The 18,550-nt window shown below is 49.7% G+C and overlaps 1 protein-coding gene across 5 annotated transcripts in view; it reads left to right on the forward strand.

Moving 5' to 3' along the window:
* Nucleotides 1–6,573, forward strand: part of EMP2 (epithelial membrane protein 2) — a 75,155-nt gene extending 68,582 nt beyond the window's left edge. For all 5 annotated transcript variants that reach the window (XM_078074810.1, XM_036070518.2, XM_078074811.1 and 2 more), the window contains exons 3-5: nt 451–541; nt 2,850–2,996; nt 4,203–6,573. In XM_078074810.1, the coding sequence (XP_077930936.1) occupies nt 451–541; nt 2,850–2,996; nt 4,203–4,390 (426 nt within the window). In that variant the 3' untranslated portion in view covers nt 4,391–6,573. The remainder of the gene's footprint in view (nt 1–450; nt 542–2,849; nt 2,997–4,202) is intronic.
* The last annotated feature ends 11,977 nt before the right edge of the window (nt 6,574–18,550 follow it).

Here is an 18,550-nt window from a genome sequence, read left to right on the forward strand (position 1 = left end):
TGGACTGAAAGCAGGAGAGTTTTTTCTGATCATTCCCTCCATACCAGGCCTTGCCCCTGGATTTCAGCCTCTCTGACCCCCCTGACATCGCCCCTATAGTTCATGTGGATATACCACAGTGCACACTTGTGACCACCCATTGAGCCTCATCCGCACTCTTACGCCCTGGGAGGGCCTGGCCCCCCGGCCCATGTCTTACTTTTCAGCTGCCCCGCAGCATGGGTCTCCCGGGGGAGCCTGTTGGAAATGCAGAATCCCAGGCCCCACCCCAGACCTCTCAAATCAGAATCTGCATTTTAACCCGACTCCCCGGTGACTCGCATGCACATGGCAGTTGGAGAAGCGCTGGTCCTGAATATTGATTTGCCACTGTGCCTTGAGCCTGAGTAGAAGTCAGTGTTTTGATGGTTAACCAAGAGCCCCTCCCTGTGTTTCTGTTTGCGTTTACAGGCCTGGTGGGTAGGAGAAGAGTTTTTTGCAGATGTCTGGAGAGTGTGTGTCAACAACACGAATTGTACAGAAATCGATGCGAACTTTCAGGGTGAGTGCCGAGCTGATACGGAACACCTTAGCTCAGGCTGAGGGCTCCCCTGTTCTCTGCTTTCATACCTGGAGGGGCCTGGCCGAGTGCTCGGTGCAAACTGGAGACAGGAGGGGTGTGCAGAAACCAAGGGCTGGGGGTGCGTGCCCTTCCCTTCTCTGTTTCTGGGCCCAGCAGAGCCTCTGTGCCCCACAGGTGCCAGCAGATCTGGTGTCCTGTGAGGCCTCTCATCCTGGTTTGTGCACAGCCACTTTCTCCTCAGAGGGTGGAGGGCAGAGAGCAGATCCAGCTGCTGTGTCTCTTCATCCGGACACTCATCCCATTCACGAGTTCTTCGCCCTCATGACCTGATCACCCCCTAAAGGCCCCATGTCCCACTGCCATCCCGTTGGGGCTTAGGATTTCGATACAGGAATTTTAAGGAGATGTAAGCAGTGCGAAGCAACCCATATTTGCACCATCACCTGGGGTATTCAAAATACAGGTTCCTGGTGCCCGCCCCAGAACCACTGTGCCGTAATCTCAGGGGGAGAGGTCTAGGAGTCTGTTTTTTATTTTTTAGAATTCTATTTTTAACAAGCCCCCAGGTGATTTCTGAGATCGGGCAAATGTGGGGAACACCACTCTTAGCCAGAGGGTCACAACCTTGGCCCCACATTGGACTTGCCTGGGGAACCTTACCCCGTTCACCCCCGTGCCTGATTCCAACACCAGAGATTCTGATTTATTTCCTCTCTGTGTAGCATGCTGGATTTTTGTTTTTAACGGAGCTATAATTTACAAACAAGAAACTGCGTACTTCTGGGGCGCCTGGGTGGCTCAGTTGGTTAAGCGACTGCCTTCGGCTCAGGTCATGATCCTGGAGTCCCGGGATCGAGTCCCGCATCGGGCTCCCTGCTTGGCAGGGAGTCTGCTTCTCCCTCTGACCCTCCTCCCTCTCATGCTCTCTGTCTCTCAAATAAATAAATAAAATCTAAAAAAAAAAAAAAAAAAGAAACTGCGTACTTCTTAAGGGCTCGGCTTAAAGAGTTTTGACAATTATATACACGGCCACGTAACCACCATCCAAAGCAAGATAAAGAACTTTCCTATCACCCTAGAAAGTTCCCCTGGGCTCATTTCCACTCGTGTTCCGTGAGCCCTTTCCTGAAGGCAACCATTTCTGACTTCTGTCACCCTAGTCTCCTTCCGTCTGTTCTTGGACTTAATACAGATGGAGTCATACAATGTGTATTTGTGTGTGTGCGGGCCGGGTTTCTTTCCTCAACATAAGGAATGGGCGAGGGCCTAGGTGCTCTGTGGGTGATCCTCACGTGCAGCCAGGATGAACCAGGATCCGTTGCTGGAAGCATTTCAGGAAGTACTTAGGAATTACACTTCCCTCCGGTCAGTTTCAGGCAAAATTGGGGAAAAAGGAGAAGCTTCGTTCTTAGGTTTCCCTGTGCAACTTTGGCCACTGTCCCCGCACCTCTCTTAGCTGTGTCCTGGTGATAACATTCAGCCCTTACACGGGACTCCCCCTTTTTGCAGCACCCCCAAAATCCTTGAATGAATTCCTTGTACTTCCCCTGCCTATGCGGTGGGGAGGAGTCTCAGGTGAGAAGACTGAGAACCATGCAGGGGGCTCCAGTCTGTGCACTTGACCCCTTCTCTATGCCTCCGTCATGTGGCTTCTGCTCTGTCCTTCCCACGTGCAGCGCCCTCCATTCCAGACTGGCTCGTTTCTCTGCTGAGACTTCCCGCTGCTGAGCCCCGCTCTCCAAGGCTAATCTGAGAAGCCTTGCTTTCTCTTTTCCTAAAGAGCAGTCACAAGGCTAACTGTCTTCTTTTCAGGGGGTATTAGGTAGTCCACAGAGCACTTTCTGAAGGTCACTCAGCCCTGTGAGCCCCAAATCCCCAAGAGTCCCTCTGGAGACCCCTAATCCTGACCCATCCATCCTGACCTCCCGAACCAGAATCTGCCAGGTTGGAACCTGAGGGTCTGTACTTCTAAAGAAAAAAAAAAAACTCCCCAACCAGGAGCCATGCCTTTGGGGGCAATACCCAGACTGAGAAGAATGACAGAGCAGGTGGTTCTCGCTCCATTTTCCAGAAAAGGACGGTGGGGACCATCTGGTCCAGTGCTCAAATGGACGCTGCGGAGGAGGGGATGTTGGGACGACCCCTTGGCTGTTCTTGTGCTCATACTGTGCAAACGTACTTCTGCCTCCTGTCATCCCCACTCTGGACCTGTCCCTGTCACTGTGTCCCCCTGAGGGGCCTGAGGGTCTGCGGTCCTCAGTCACGCGCTCTCGCCCTCTCCCCACAGATTACGCCACGATGCAGGCAGTCCAGGCCACCATGATTCTGTCCACCATTCTCTGCTGCATTGCCTTCCTGATCTTTGTGCTCCAGCTCTTCCGCCTCAAGCAGGGAGAGAGGTTCGTGCTAACCTCCATCATCCAGCTCATGTCATGTAAGTACAAGGATGGGCTTCCTGGAATAAGCATTCCCTTCCCAGCCACCGTGAGTAGGAGCCAAGAGCAGCGCAGCGGGTGAGGATTTGGAAAGGAAAGCCAGCCGCCATGGTGCGGCGGGACATTTTCTACCTCAGAGTCTGGATTTAGTTAGAGGGTCAGGGCAGGCGTGCCGAAGACATGAAGCCTGAGCCAGGATCTGGAGGGTAAGTAGGAGTTGCCGTCAAGAACGTGCTATCTTGGTTTGGAGGGAAGAGGCACAGGGTCCCCAAGGAAGATCAGGGTACTTGACCTCATCCTGCCACTAACATCCATTGGTGATTCACTCAGGATGCTTTTGACTTCAAGTAAGAGGAAAATCCAATTAACAATGACTTCAACCACAAAGACCTTTACTTTTCTGATACAACAAAAAGCTGGAAGGTGGAAGGTGCCATTGTTCGTTTGGCAGCTCAGCGGCACCAAGAACTTCCACTTGATCCTTTGATGATTTCATCTTCAGAGTGTCAGTGATGACCTCCTCACGGCCCCCAAAAGGCTGCTGCAGCTCCAGACATCCCTCCTGACCTCACAGTATCTGAAACAATAAACAAGGGAAAGCACAGCAACCAAAAACGCTTCCTCCCCTCCCCATCTGTCTCTTTCCAGGGAGTAATATTTTTCACTGAAGGATTTTTCTGTGGCCAGAACTGGGACACATGTGGATCCATAAACTGTTATAAGTAAACAGGAACAGGATTGCCTGGAGGTGGGGGGCGGTTCACGGGCCAAATCTGGTTCACTGCCTTGTTTTGTAAATAGCATTTTACTGGAACGGAGCCCCGCTCGCTCATTTGCATTTTGCCTATGGCTACGTCCACGCTTGAGTAGTTGGGACAGAGATTGTATGTGGTGCACAGACCCTAAACTGTTCTCTGTCTGGCTGACCCATGGCTTAGACCAGTTATGACTTAGCCCCTGGGCTGCATATCCAGCCACCCAAGCAGAATCGGGCTCAGCTAGCAACAAGCGGGAAGTGAAGCCGTCCAGGGTGGGCAGCCATGACCTGCCACGAAATATTAGCCGTGATCTTTCCCATGGACTAAAGTAAATACCCGCCAATAATCAGAGCTTAAGTGTGTCTTCACCTCTGGCCATGGTACCCTCGGTCTGTGGCGCACGCTGTGACATGGTCTGTGATTTATTTATTTTCTTGCTTTCGGCAGGCCTGTGTGTCATGATCGCGGCTTCCATATATACAGACCGGCGTGAAGACCTTCACAGGAAGAACCCGGGATTGTACACCCTTACCCTGGATGGCAGCTACGGCTACTCCTTCATCCTGGCGTGGGTGGCCTTCGCCTTCACCTTCATCAGCGGCCTCATGTACCTGATCTTGAGGAAGCGCAAATAGAACCCCGGGAGCTAGGTTGCTTTTGCTGCAGTACAAAATCCACATTCAGATAACCGTTCTGTATATAATCAATATTTTTGTGTGTGGTTTTTCTAGCAAACATATTGTTTCCTTTAAAAGCCAAAAAAAAAAAAAAAAAAGAGAGAGAAGAGTTTTTGCATTCTTGAGATCAGAGAAAGACTATGAAGGCTGGGATTCGGAACTCCTGCCCATCTGAAAGTCTCCAAGAGACAAAGCCCCAAATGCAGCAATGCTCAAATCCAAAAACGTTCAACGGGATGTTTCTTAACTGTGGGGATGTGATGTGATGTGAGAAGAGACCAAGAACGCCAGGTCTCGGGGGGCATCCTTCCTAGGTATGAGCCACACCAAGCCCCTCCCCACCCAGCTCAGTTTCCCCTCCCCATTCTCTCTGTGTTAGGGTTGGAGGTGGAGTAGGGGTGAAGCCTCCTCAGATGTTTAGCCAAGTTCCATGTGAGAAACAGGTGTTGCCCTTGCTGTCGTGTCTACATCCAGACCAGAGCCCCGACCCTCCTGCAACGGGCTGGGTCCAGAAAGTCCCACCCACCTTTGCTGACAGTGTTACTTGCTTGCTTCCCTTGTTAGGGAAGGTGATCTTTAACCTGGGGTCGGATTTAGGCTCACCCTAAGGCAAAGAATCTCAGCATGTGATCCCCAGCAAACATAGTAACAGGGGCCCTCCTTAGACCCACGGGGTCAGAGTCTTCAGAGACGGGGCCTGGGCACCTGCAGTTCTGACCAGCTCCTTGGTGACGCGTAGGTGCTCTGAGGCTGAGGACCATGGCCCCAGGGAGCAGAGCTACCTTATAAATATTAAAAGTCTCGTCATGTCGAGATGGCGAGGTGCCAGCCGCTGCTGGCTCCATCACCCCCGGCCTTCCCCGTCTTTTCCGCAGCTGCTCACAGGTGGGCCTTCCCAATAGCAGCCCAAGCCCCGCGTCCCCACAGCAAGACAGCCTAGGGGTGCTGCCTCCCTCCTCCTCTAAGTGGGAAGGCCCGGCCCTTCTCCTCCCGCCCTGCTTTCTAAGGCTGGCCGGCCTCCGCTGACCCCCATTTCTTAGAGCCTCAGCGGACCCACCCACCAATCATTCAGCAGCATAAATTGCAGAGGGCTTGGTGCCTGCCCAGCACAGGGGACACCATGCAGGGACAGTCTCTCTCCTCTGGGGCTCACGGTCCCGTGAGGGAGGCAGATGGAAAACTTAGGAAAAGTAATCACACACCGTGAGGAAGGCAGCGGAGAATGCAACCACGGGTTCAAAAGCGAGATGGGCCGAAATGCCACTCCTTTACTGGCGGTGTGGTCTGGGTTACCCCCGGAGGACACTTCTCTGGAGGGGCCCAGGGTCCTGACTGCAAATGAAGCTGTGAGAAGCTTCCAGATTGCCGTGGCTCTCAAACTTCAGCGTGCGCACTGCCCCTCGGGGAACGTGCTTTGCCAGGGTCTGGGTGAAGAGCGCTCCCGCCATCTGAGGCCGGCCTGCAGGATGCCGTGGGCAGTTTGCCCTCAGGGGTGGAAGCACTGTGAGTGTGTGGCAAGGCAGGTGGCCCCGGGAAGGGCCTGTGGAAAAGCTCTCCGCACCTCGCTGTCTGTAGCCTCCCGTGTTTCGAGCGCGCTGCTGGGGACGTGTGCTGGGGCCGCGTCTCCGCGCTGGTGCTGTGTACGTGCTTCTGCACCTGACCTTCATCGGCCGGGGTCCCGTGGTGCTGGGAAGATGTCTGGTTTGAGTGATGTAGGGCCGCCACGGATACCAGGACAGGATTCGGTTTTCTCTCCATCCACTCATTCACTCATTCGTTCATTTTCAACAGACTATTCAATGCTTACCATGTGCCAAGCACCCCCCTCCCCGGTGGTGTGACCTGCATCCGGGAGGAAACTGTCCAAACTTCTTACCTGTAGGCAGAACCAGCCCTCACTTGGTGCTTATTATCAGTTACTCAAGGACAACCCCAACACAGAAACTTAGCTGAGACATCCAAGAAGCAAATATTAGGACCAAATGTGTTACTCGTAACAACTGTATTTGAAGGAACTGTAGTTTGCGCCTATTAGAACATTTTTATATAAAGTACTGTAATTCTTGCATGGAGGGGCTATGGATGGAGACAGACTAACTTGTTTTGTTATTTGCATTAAAATTACTTTGGGTCTCTGTTCAGATGAGTTTGGAGGATTGATTTGTTGCTCTGAGTAAATGTGTATATTCAGACCTAAATACGGGAAAATCGGGGACGTTCCCTGCGGCGCGCCCCCGACATTCTCTCTGCTGTAGGTTGTGTGTCTGTGCCCATCGGAGTCCTTGGACGCTCTGTATTTACCGATGATGAAGAAACCCCGACCTCGAGCCCGTAGGTACACACACTAAACACAGCAGCTAGAAGATCCACAGAAGCCGTGGCTTCATTGAAAATCTGCCTGGGCGGGGAAATAAGTTGCTAATAGTGGAAAAGTTACTTAACAATACGGCGGGTGAGACAGTTTTGTGTACTGGGGGGCAGTGGCTTTGGGGAAATGCGAGGCAAAGGTCTAGAGGGTAAATTTGAATCTTGGTTTGGGGACAAAATGTGATTTTTAGGGTGGTTAGATACGTTTTATTTCATGTGCCTTTAAAGTAGTCTATTTGCTATATTTTATATAATGTGAAACTGTACGTGACAAATAAAGTTTGGCACCAAATCGGCCAGAGCGACAGACTCTAGTGTTCCAACCGTGCCAACAGCCAGAGGAGAAACCACCGTTTCGAGTGACAGGGCGCCATGTGATTTCTCATCAGGATAATCGTGAGCGGTCTTTACAGCGAGCAGCTGATGTCTGACAATTCATCACAGGACAGCCTCCAACCCCCTCTGCCTCTCATGGAACCAGCTTCCTGGAAGAATGACCTGCAGGGGCTCAGGACCCCACGCTTGGTTAGTGATCTGCTAGTGCCATCTTAAAATTCTTAATGGAAGCCAACAGCCTCACATTTTCTATTTGCAGTGGTTCCTGAAGACTGTAAGAGCCAGCCCTGTTTTCCAGTTTGATTAATAAAGACTTCTGCTTTACAGGGTTGGGTGATGATGAAAATCGGACTATCTTGATGGCACACTCTGCTGAAAAAATGAAAAATTCAGCCAGAAAGAAAGAAAGAGATGAGATACATAGGTAGGTCGGTAGGTAGGTACATAGATGGATGGATGAAGAGAGAGAGATTGAATTTTTACCTAAGGAATGCCAAAAGTAGTAAAAGCAATCTGTTGGAGAACCTGCATTCCCTTGTATCTAGATAGGAGTTGCAAACTAAAACCTCCAGGGGTTACTGTCTGTATTCTTTGTGTTTCTAGGGTTTTTTGTTGGTTGGTTTGGCTTGGTTTTTGGTCCACATCGCAGGTAGATGGTGGTCACCCCAGAGAATTCAATTTTATAGATTTCTTCCATTTGGAAGAAAGTCAGTTATTCATTCATTCACCAAATCTTGGTGGCCTAGCCTGATTCATCCCAGAGAACACTCCATGCGTGCTTGAGAAGAACGTGTATTCTGCTGCTCTTGGAGGGAATGGTCTGTAGATGTCTGTCTGGTCCACTTGGTCTAAAGTCTAGTTCCAATCCATTGTGTCCTTATGGATTTTCTGCCTGGATGATCTATCCATTGCTGATGGTGGGGTACTGAAGTCTAGTACTATTACTGTATCCCTCCTTTTGGAACTGTTAATATGCTTTATGTCTAGCTACTCTGATGTTGCATTAATGATGATGCATTAATATTTATGGTAAAGGGGTCACTTCATCATGAGGATGTCATAAATACTTATTCACCAAGTATTTGTGTATGTATTATGGTGTAAGCCTTGTGCTAGGCGTTAGGTACTTAGTCTCTGCCCTGGTCTAGACTTACCTTAGTCCCAATTGAAAAAAAAAAAAAAGTGAAACGAGGAATACTTGGTGACACATGAAAATTACGTGAAATTCAAGTTTCAGTGTCCATAAATAAGGTTTTATTGGAACGCGGCCATGCCCTCTTGTCTAGATATTGTGCTGCCGGCCTTCATGTCTCATTGGCAGAGTCCCCATAGAACATGCATGGCCTGCAAAGCCCGTAATACTATCTGCCCCTGTTACAGAAAACGTTTGTCATCCCGTGGTCTAATCAAACGAGAAGGGAACTGTCTTTTTGCGTGTCTCTTTTTAGGAACAAGAAGACTTTTCCTAGAACCCTTTGGCAAACTCTTCCCGATGTCCCTGGCCTGAGTTTTCCAGTTCTCATGCTTAACCCAAACACTGGCAGAGGTAATTAAAATTACCACGCTTAGCATTGACCTCTTAGCTGGGCATCTGATTCCTTCAGTGAGGGATATACTTAGGAAGCACACTCTTAGAAAAGAGAAGAGAAGAGGCGACCAACAGCGTCTGCCCCAGTCCATCCCTGGGCTGCCCAACATCCACATGCAACTCCATAAGAATTTTTAAGATTCTTACATATTCATGAAATGAACCCCTTCCTAAGAGGTACACAGCCTGAAGCCAAAACCAGTTAGTACTTCCAGCTCGGGGGTCATTTGGTGACACTGATTATCCTCTTTATCGGGTCCAGATGTGGCTCCTCATGGCCTGGCAACCTATGACGGAAAGCTAAGTCATATACTCCCAACGTACCCAATATGTAACGGGGGAAAAGAACAGGGTATCTATAATAAATGATGCTCTTTGGAAAATGGATGAGCAGAAGGAGAATCAACACCCAGTGGCCGAAGTTTCTAGAAGCAGCATAGCTGGGTGGTTCTGCCTTATGGTCTTTTGTGAGGTGAGCCTAATCTTTGAGCTTGAGAACTCCTATCTCTTCATCTCATGGCTCTGTCTCTCGGCGCCATAACTTGAAGCTGTCATAATCCCAGCTATGTCCCTGGGCTTGGTGGCCCTTTGTCTGGTGAAAAAGGCTAGGACCTGGCCTGTCTTTTCTAGCTATCTCGTCCATTCTGCTCGGCTTTCTGCCTCCACACCCCTGACCTATAGTTTAGAGCAGGGCTTAGTACACGACAGGCTCGCTGGCCAAAGGCCTGCTTTTTTATGGCCCAAGAGCTAAGAACGCTTTTTCGTTTTTATAGAGTTGTAAAAAATGTGAAGAAGAATGCAGCAAAGACCTTAGATGGCCTGTAACACCTAAACTCTTTACTGTCTGGCCCTTTACAGGCCAAGTGGGCCAATTCCTGGCTTAGAATTTGAGTCGTCCGTCCCTGCAAATCTCTGAAACACTAGACTCACCATCAGTTTTGATTATGGGCTTCAGGCAGAAAGAATCTCAGTAAAGCTGTATTTCCTTCCACTTTTGCCTTTAGGTGAGCCACCTTTGGCTCAAGATTGACTTTTTCTTGAAGGAGCTTAGTGAAAACTCTAGGAAGCTGACCATGGCACCAGCCCAATGTGTTTCTACAACTTTTCCTGATACGACAGCATCCGTAGGTACATGGTTGGTGTGATGCAGATAACAGTTTAAACCAGGGGTAAACATTTGGTCCATGGGCCTGATCCAGTCCACCACCTGATTTTGTAGACAAAATGGTAAGTGGCACCCAGCCGCACACGCTAAATGACTCATTGTTCATGGCTGCTTTCAAAGGCAGAGATGAGAGGCACCTGGGTGGCTCAGTCGGTTAAGCATCTGCCTTCGGCTCAGGTCATGATCCCAGGGTCCTGGGATCGAGCCCAGCTTCAGGCTCCCTGCTCAGCGAGGAGTCTGCTTCTCCTCTCCCTCTGCCCCTTCCCCAGCTCGTGCTCGCTCTCTCTCAAATAAATAAGAAAAATCTTAAAAACAAAGGCAGAGATGAGTTGGTTGCCAGAGAGACCATACTAGCCACTAAGCCCGATACATTTGCTACCTGACCCTTTACAGAGGAGCTTGCCAAACCTTGGTGTAAAACTGATGTCTTGGAATAATAATGCAAGGGCCACCACTTCCCGGCCTGGAATAGAGTCCTCACTGCCCTCGGCTCTGCACAGTAGAGAGTCTGTTGCTTCTAGTGCCCACATGTAGTATCATCAGGCTTCTTAGTTGCACGCCGCAGTGACTCTGGCTGATTTACACAGAACAGGAGTTCCATAAAAAGGAAATCAGGTAGAGCACAGGCTTTGGAAGTATGCAGCCAAGCCCCTGTGGATTGCCTCAGATTCTTCCAGAGAACGGTTTTCCAAGGAGACCACTGCGGGCACCGCAAGATGGTGCTTTGCGCTGTGAACTTGATCTCACACAGCCCATTGCTCCGCCGGAAGGCAGCTCTCTCTGCTGTCCCACTCCTTCGGGTGCAGAGCCTGGCATGGTGCATCTCTGTGATGGGTGAAGACTGGGGCATGTGACCACGCCCTCGCCATGAGGGAGGCTGGAAAATAGTCAGCAGGCATTTTCAGCATCTGTAATGGGAGGTGAGGTCTGCAACCCACCAAGATTCAGAAGGAAGGGAATTCCCCAACAGAGGAAGGAAATTCAACTGCTGGGTGGTCGAACCCAATGGCAAATGCCTGCTACATCCTATCAGAATCCAATTCCCTATTTACCCACAGCTAAGCCCGTGCTTCCCAAGCTTTACTGACCCATCTCTTGCCCACTGCTCTTTGCTAATAAGCGTGTACGGCCTGCACTATTATTTGCTGAACATTTTTCGTCAAAGCAACTATTTTTTTACATAAATACATTTATTCAAAAGGAAAGTATCAAGTAAGTTGAAAATCAGCATCGGTTGTCCCAAGTGACCTAGGTATGATTTAAAACAAGAATGCTATTAAGTGTATAGTACAAACTGTTGTCTGGTGGAGGTTTTGAGCTTGAGGACTGCTCTTTCCCCAGGAAGAAAGGAGGCTCGGAACAGATGGATAGGTGTTAAAATAGGATCGGGACCATAGCTGCTTGACCAGAAGACAGTGACCTCCCCTATGTGGTGTGACTGTAGGTGCTACCTAAGTCAGCTGGGGACCACTGCGGGTATTTGCCGCATAATGACAATATAAAAAAACCATAAACCAGTGTCCTTGCTGGTGTAAGGGAACTCACACACGCACTTGGTTCCTCCCTATCGGGATTTCCTGAGTCTGCTCTTTTAAGCTGGCCTCGTGATACATCCCAATCCAACAGGAGATGAGAACCCTGTATGTTGGTGTAGCCACACCTGGTATGATCAGAGGCTTCCAACCTCCGAGGAAGCCCGCCACGCCCCATACTCTCAACCCCTTCTGACCACGATCTCCCCTCGAGCTTCTGGGACGGCAGTGACCCAGGCGGGCGTTGCGTAATCCCAGGCAGATGGCCGGCAGGTGTCTGGAGGGCGCTAATTACAGAGCGTGTCTGGCTTTTTAAGGGGCTGAGGTTTCTGACTCATTGCCCGTGAGGCAGGAGCTTTGATTTGTCTTTTCTGATCGCTGCATTTCTTGCTCCCACCCGAGGCCATGGCCCAGGACTTCCGCGACCAACCAAACCCTTCCGCGACCAACCATGGCCAGGCCACCTAAGACCCATGGGCCTCAGAACCAGACAGGCCCAGGTTCCAATCCGAATCAGCAATTAGTTGTGGAGAGGCTTTGCCAAGCGACCGAGATGCTGCAGACCTCGTGTCCTGATCTGCAAAATGGGGGTAATGCTCGGTCCATCTGGTCTCCCACCATCTGTGCACCACACATTGGGGATGCCCGGAGATACAAGGATGGACCAGACAGAAAGGTCCTACACAATCATGGAGCTTTCATGGTAGTGAGGAGAAACAGACAACAAGCAAGATAAATGAAATTACAAATCGGGATACAGCCCGTGAAGGAAATAGGGTGACGGGAAGACAGCAGCTCAGGGAGGTGAGGACTCATTGCTGGCATGATGTTGACGCTAAGACCTGCATTAGGAGAGCTGAGGGCAGAAGGGACAGGGCCGCAGGATCAGCTGTTACGAAGGGTTGTGGGGATTCAGTGAGATAGCGCACATGCGGGAGGACACTAAGTGCTCACAGAGATGCCCAGAACTCTGGTTTACAGAGCATCTTCCCATGAATTGTATCATTACATTTGATTCTCACGGCAACCATGCACTCCTTTTACTGGTGGGAAAGCGAGAAGAAGAGCAGGTAAGTACAGCAAGGAGGCAAACCCATTTCCTTTGGTCTCTCTTCTTCCCAGAACCACCTCCTTTGATTGGTGGTGGCCCCTTGCAAGATGGGTGTGGATGAGCTAGCTACAACCGCGTAACAGCCACGACGCACAGAGGCACACACCCACAAGGGTTTGTTGCTCGTATGTCTGGGCTCAGCTGGAGGTGGGCTGGGCAGCTCTGCTGGTCCTGGCTGGACTTGGCCCCAAGCCTGGGTGTTGGCGGATGAAGACTGGCCTTGTGCGAGATGGCTGGGGCACTCAACCTTGCTCCGTAGCTCTCTCGTCCTGGATCAGACTGGCTCGGGTATAGACTCATGGTGATGGCAGAGATGCAGAAGAGCAAGGGGAAACATATACATTCTCTTAGGCTTGCAATTGGGATACCACTCCTGCCACCTTGCATTGGCCAAGCAGGTTACAAATCTCACCCGGGGGGGAGAGGAGGGGAAACCAGCTCCCTCCTTCAGTGAGAGGACCATACAGTCACCTTGCGGGGGATGGGGGAGAGAAAGTGAGGGCGGGAAGGAGCAAAGTATTGAGGCCATTAATGTAATCTGTTAGTGCAGACTTCCATTTGGGGCCATAAAATAGAGAATGGTGTGTGTGTGTTTGCGGGGGGGGGGGGGGCAGGCAATGGAACCACCTAGAGCACACACCATTTAGGGAATACTTGTGAAAATGCAGATTCCAGACCTGTTAAATATCGAAGGGACTGACCCAGTATCTGAATTTTAGGACTTTCAGGTTTTTCGGATGATCCCAAAGTTTGCAGATCATCTTTTTCAGGGATCAGACCTAGGTCCATAAATCAGATGAGTTTTAATTTTACATTTGGAGGTAAACACTAGAACATGTAGATGAGTATCTCCTCCACCCTCCAAAGAATATGTATCCCCAAAATTATCCTGCTTCCAGTGCATTTGCTTTACCGACTTCGGACTTTGGGAGGCCCAGCGCCCGGAAAGTGAAGAGCAGGTACTACTCCCACCTCCTAGTGGTGAGTGGCCCACACAACATAGCAAGAAAGCCCCAGGAGCAGACAGATTCTTGGACCTCTAGTGGAGCCAAATCCGACACAGCTGATCAAAGCTAATGTGCGTTATGGCTCCTTACCATACGATTAAATCTGTATACTACCAGAACATTGCTATGTACTGATTTTCATTAGCTCAATTTATTAATTTTTAGCCATGTGATTTTTTTAAAATTTAAATTCAGTTAATTAATAGATAATGTATTAGTAGTTTCAGAGGTAGAGGTCAGTGATTCATCAGTCTTATATAACACCCAGCGCTCATTCCATCACGTGCCCTCCTTAATGCCCATCACCTGGTTACCCCTTCCCACCACCTCCCTCCCCTCCAGCAACCCTCAGTCTGTTTCCTATGATTAAGAGTTTCTTATGGTTTGTCTCCCTCTCTGATTTCGTCTTGTTTTATTTTTCCCTCCCCTCCCCTATGCAACTCTGTTTTGTTTCTTAAATTCCACATATGAGTGAGATCCTATGATAATTGTCTTGTTTCGCTGAACATAATACCCTCTGGTTCCATCCACGTCGTTGCAAATGGAAAGATTTCATTTTTTTGCTAGCTGAGTGGTATTCCATTGTGTATATATATATACATATATATATCACATCTTCTTTATCCATTCCTCTGTCAATGGACATCTGGGCTCTTTCCATATTTTTAGCCATGTGATTTTTGTAGTCTTGTTTTCAGTTGGTAGAATATTACTGCATTGAGACAGATTTGCCACTTACACCTGGATGTCAGTATAGAAGTTAACTATTCTTACATGAGACAAGAATATCTTTCCGGTGCAAAACCACTTTGAAGTCACTTTATTTTTTTAAATTTATTTATTTGACACAGAGAGACACAGCGAGAGAGGGAACATAAGCAGGGGGAGTGGGAGAGGGAGAAGCAGGCTCTCCACTGAGCAGGGAGCCCGATGCAGGGCTCAATCCCAGGACCCTGGGATCATGACCTGAGCCGAAGGCAGACGCTTAACAACTGAGCCACCCAGGAGCCCCTGAAGTCACTTTAAATAACTATGTTATGAAAAGTACCTGTGAATGTTTTCTTTCAAAATCTGTACTTGTAAGAGCTCCCTAGTATAGACCAAAGTTTCTCAGCGTCGGCACAGTGGACATTTGGGACCAGATGAGTATCCATCACGGGGGCTGTCTTACGCTTATCAGATGTTTAGCAGCACCCCTGGCTTCCACCCAGTAGAAGCTGGTAGGTGGTTCCCCCACACACCAAACTGTGGCAGCAAAAAAGGTCTCCAGACCTTGCCGTATGTCCCCTGGGGAGCAGAAGCAAAATTGTCCTCAGATGGGAACTACAGCCATGGAGTTTTATATCCAGGAAATACGGTGACGGGCGATCCTCTGGGAGGCTGCAAGGGCGCTGCTGGAAATTCTGAGGTTGGCTGGCCCCACGCTGCTCATATCCTCGCGGGAGAACAGGGCAAAGCCAACAACAGCCTGTCCCACCGTGGCCCTTGGCATGTCTGAACCCATGGGAGAACAGCACAGGATGTTCTTGGTCCCCAAGCTGAAACTGAGCATTTGCTCAGTGTTTATCATCAGCTGCAACAAACAGACACAGGAGGAACCAGGAAGAAATTGCTGCTCCGTGTTTGTAGAAGGTTGATAGCCTGACTTCACCAGGGGCTTGGACACACGCGAGCAAAGGGAGGTGTGGGGTTACCTTGAGTAACAGATTTTTTTTATTTTTTCCAGAAGGAGAAGTTCCATTGCCAGGACAGCCTGCTGCCTCGTCCAGGAGGGGGTGACAGCTGAGGGAGCTGCTGGAGACCAGAGCTCGGCCCGAAGAGCAGCCACCTCCCTTCTTCCTCTTTGTCATCCTCTGTCCTCCCACGGCAACCTGGGATGGGTGGACTTTGGTCCAGAAGAAAGGATCCTGAAAGCCCCCCATCCCTTTTCAGAGTAAGGTGTGACATCCAGATCATGAGGAAGCAGCTCCCTGGGACCAAGGAGACCTGCCTCTCCAGGGCTGATGACCCTGCTGAGCTGGCCGCCTCAGTTCCAATCGGGTCCCAGCAGTTTGGTGCTGTGCGCCCGGCAGCCAACTGCTGGATTTCTCTAGACCTCTGCTTCCTATAAAATGCGATTGGCGGCGGCAGCAGCTGCAGGGGGCACACAGGCGGTGCTCAGTGAGGGCTGTTAATCTCATTATTGCCAAGGCCACCTACCCAGTACGTGGTTGATTCAAGGCTTGAAGTTAGATTGTCCGACCCAGGATCCCAGGTTCTTACCCTTGCCACGTGCCAGAGGCCCCTGGGATGCTTCTGAAGCCCGGATCCCACAGAGGTGGTCATTTACTGGTCTGGGGAGCAGCCTGGGTGTGGAAGTTGTTCAAGTTCTCCAGGTGATCCTAATGGGTAGCCCGGGGCGGAAAACCTGTCTCCGGGCCAAGTTGTAACTCAGGTGCGATCCAGTAAGTCGGGATCGTAGAGTATTTGACCTTCTTTGACTGGCTTGTTTCACTTAGCATAACGTCCTCCAGGTTCATCCACAGTGCAGCATGTGCCCGGATTCCTTCTTTTTTACGCCCAAATTATACCCCATTGCACGTACACACTGTCTTTTCTTTATCCGTTGGGCACCGTTGATGGGCCTTTAGTTTGTTACCACCTGATACCACTTGACCTCAAGGACTCAGACTCAGAGGAACAGAAAGTAGAATGTGGGTTGCCAGCAGCCGGGCGGGGGGAAGGGAGAGGGGGACCTGGGGTTCAGGGGTACAGACTTCTGCTCATGCAGCTTTGAAAACGTTCTAGAGATCTCCTGCACACCAGCGAGCTTATGGTGAAGGATAGCGGACACTCAAAACTTTAAGGAGGTGGATCTCCTATGTTTTATTTTTCACCACAATTAAAAAAATTGGGTGGTTCAAAGAAGTGCTGAAGTCTCCAGAGTGGGCAGAGCCCCCGAAGAGCCGGACTGAATGAATCAGAAGGGGCTTCCTGGAGGAGGTGGTGGCTGAGTTGACCATGGAGATGGGACCTTCTGGGAGGAGAGGCGCCGGGGAGTGGAAGCTTCCCAGGGGATTAATGGGAGCCGCGGGCTGCTGGGAGCACCAAGCAGGGATCTGGAGCCTTCGGCATGAACCGCAGACCTCGGAGCTCCAAAGAGTTGCCTGCTCCATATGCGTAGCAAGGCCTCCCCACCCCTGGGTGAGTTGACACTAACCAGAATATCTATTGAAGGATGATGACTCAGCCTCGCCTTCCAGCCTCCATCTTGCTCGGCTGGTTTTCTGGCAAGGGAGGCAGAGAGGCCCAGGGGGCAAGATGGGGCAAAATGTGAGATTGGCCAGATGGCGCCCGCAGTTTGGCCTAATGTCTGTATCCTTGTATGTGAAAAAGTCTTTATAATTGCTGGTGGGAGAAAAGGGTTTCTTAAAGGATCTGCAGCCTCGCTACCTTGGAATTCCCTGGGGCTAGTGGGGAGGGTGTGCTGAGCTGCAGATTCTTCGGCTGCACCCCAGGCTTTTCGAGTCCGTCCCTCCAAGGCCTGGGGCCCGGGAATCTGCCATCTTAGCAAGCTCTCAGGGATTCGGATAGAAGGATGGTGGCGGGACTTCAGGGTAGTCCGACCAAAACTGAGAAATTAAAAAAAAAGAAAGAAAATCTCTTCTCCTACGCGTGGTCAGCTGATTGTCGACATACCTATTAACCATGTGGATATTTATTGCTTTTTTTTGATGGCTAATTTGTAGTTCCCCTTGCTTTGGTATCAACACCCCAGATTCCTTTTGGAGAATCATCTCTACCTCCCTGTGGGCAATCTGATGGGCAGGTCAATCAGGCGTCCTGTGGCATGTAACGCAAGCCAGACCAATCAACCTTTCTTTCTTAGACCCTCCTAGGCTCCACGAGAAGCCTGTTGGTGTTATTAATAAACACCCTGTTGGTGTTTATTCCCTGAAGCAGGTGCATCTTATCTTTGCCCCCTTCTGAGCCTTCCCTTATAGACCCCACAATTGTGTGAGCCACTGTAGGTCTCTCTCTCTCAGATCCCCCTGCTCCTTAAGTTCTGCTCTGCTTGACAACTCTGAAGGTCTCTCTCGTTATCTGTATCTGCATGCTGCTGCAAAGTTCTGGAAAGCTTTGCTTTTTTTTGTCGTGGGAATGGGGCAGAGCTGAGGTGGGGATGATAATGGGAGTCAGGGCTGTGCAATTCATCTGCCACATTCAACTGAGTCCACCCGAAAAGCTTCACATTTTCATGGCAGACAACATAGAGAACGTTGCTTCTAGAATCTTACCAAGATGAGTCTTCTTCCCCTTGTGTTGGATTCAGCTTAAAGTAATTGATTTTAATCTATGTCAATCAACGCTAACGTGACAAGGGGGTGGAAGAAGGACGAGTGGAGGAAAGATGATAAAATCCACCTGCAAGGGCTTCGTTTCTAGGTGGAACTGAAGCTCTGAAATCGAGAACAGTCAGGGAAGGGCTTTTGAAAAGCCAACTGACTTCTGTGACAATTCCAGTTATAATTTGTGAATCAAGTTCAAAATCGAAATCAATTGAAAATTGCCAGAAAGAAAGCATTTTTCCTCTGTCCTTCTAGGTTTGTTTTTGTTTTGTTTTGTTTTTTTGACTGGCCCAATAATCAAATGAACATAGGACAGATGAACAGGAGAAAAACAAATTTAATGAGTACATACTGGACCCCCACAAAGACAAGGAGACCCAAGGACAACCCAGGCAACTGAGGCTTACATGTCATCTTGAGCTAAGGAATGAGATAGGGTCCTGGGGCTTCAAAACGGAGGAGGGTGACTCACAGGACAAGAAGAGCAAATGTTTGGTAATTAGATGTCTGACTTGCTGTACAGATAGGTCGTTCAGATTAAAAAGCTATCTCTTGGTAATAGCTTTCTTTCTGGGCCAGGCCCCCTATCTAAATTCTTCTAGGTAGTTTAAGGAAGAGATAAAAGTTTTTCTTGAGCCTGCTCGGTCTGGATTGCCTTCAGCTCAAAATAATCGACATGGCAAA

This window comes from Halichoerus grypus, chromosome 6 (genome assembly GCF_964656455.1).
Source record: "Halichoerus grypus chromosome 6, mHalGry1.hap1.1, whole genome shotgun sequence".
Classification (NCBI taxonomy): Eukaryota; Metazoa; Chordata; class Mammalia; order Carnivora; family Phocidae; genus Halichoerus; species Halichoerus grypus.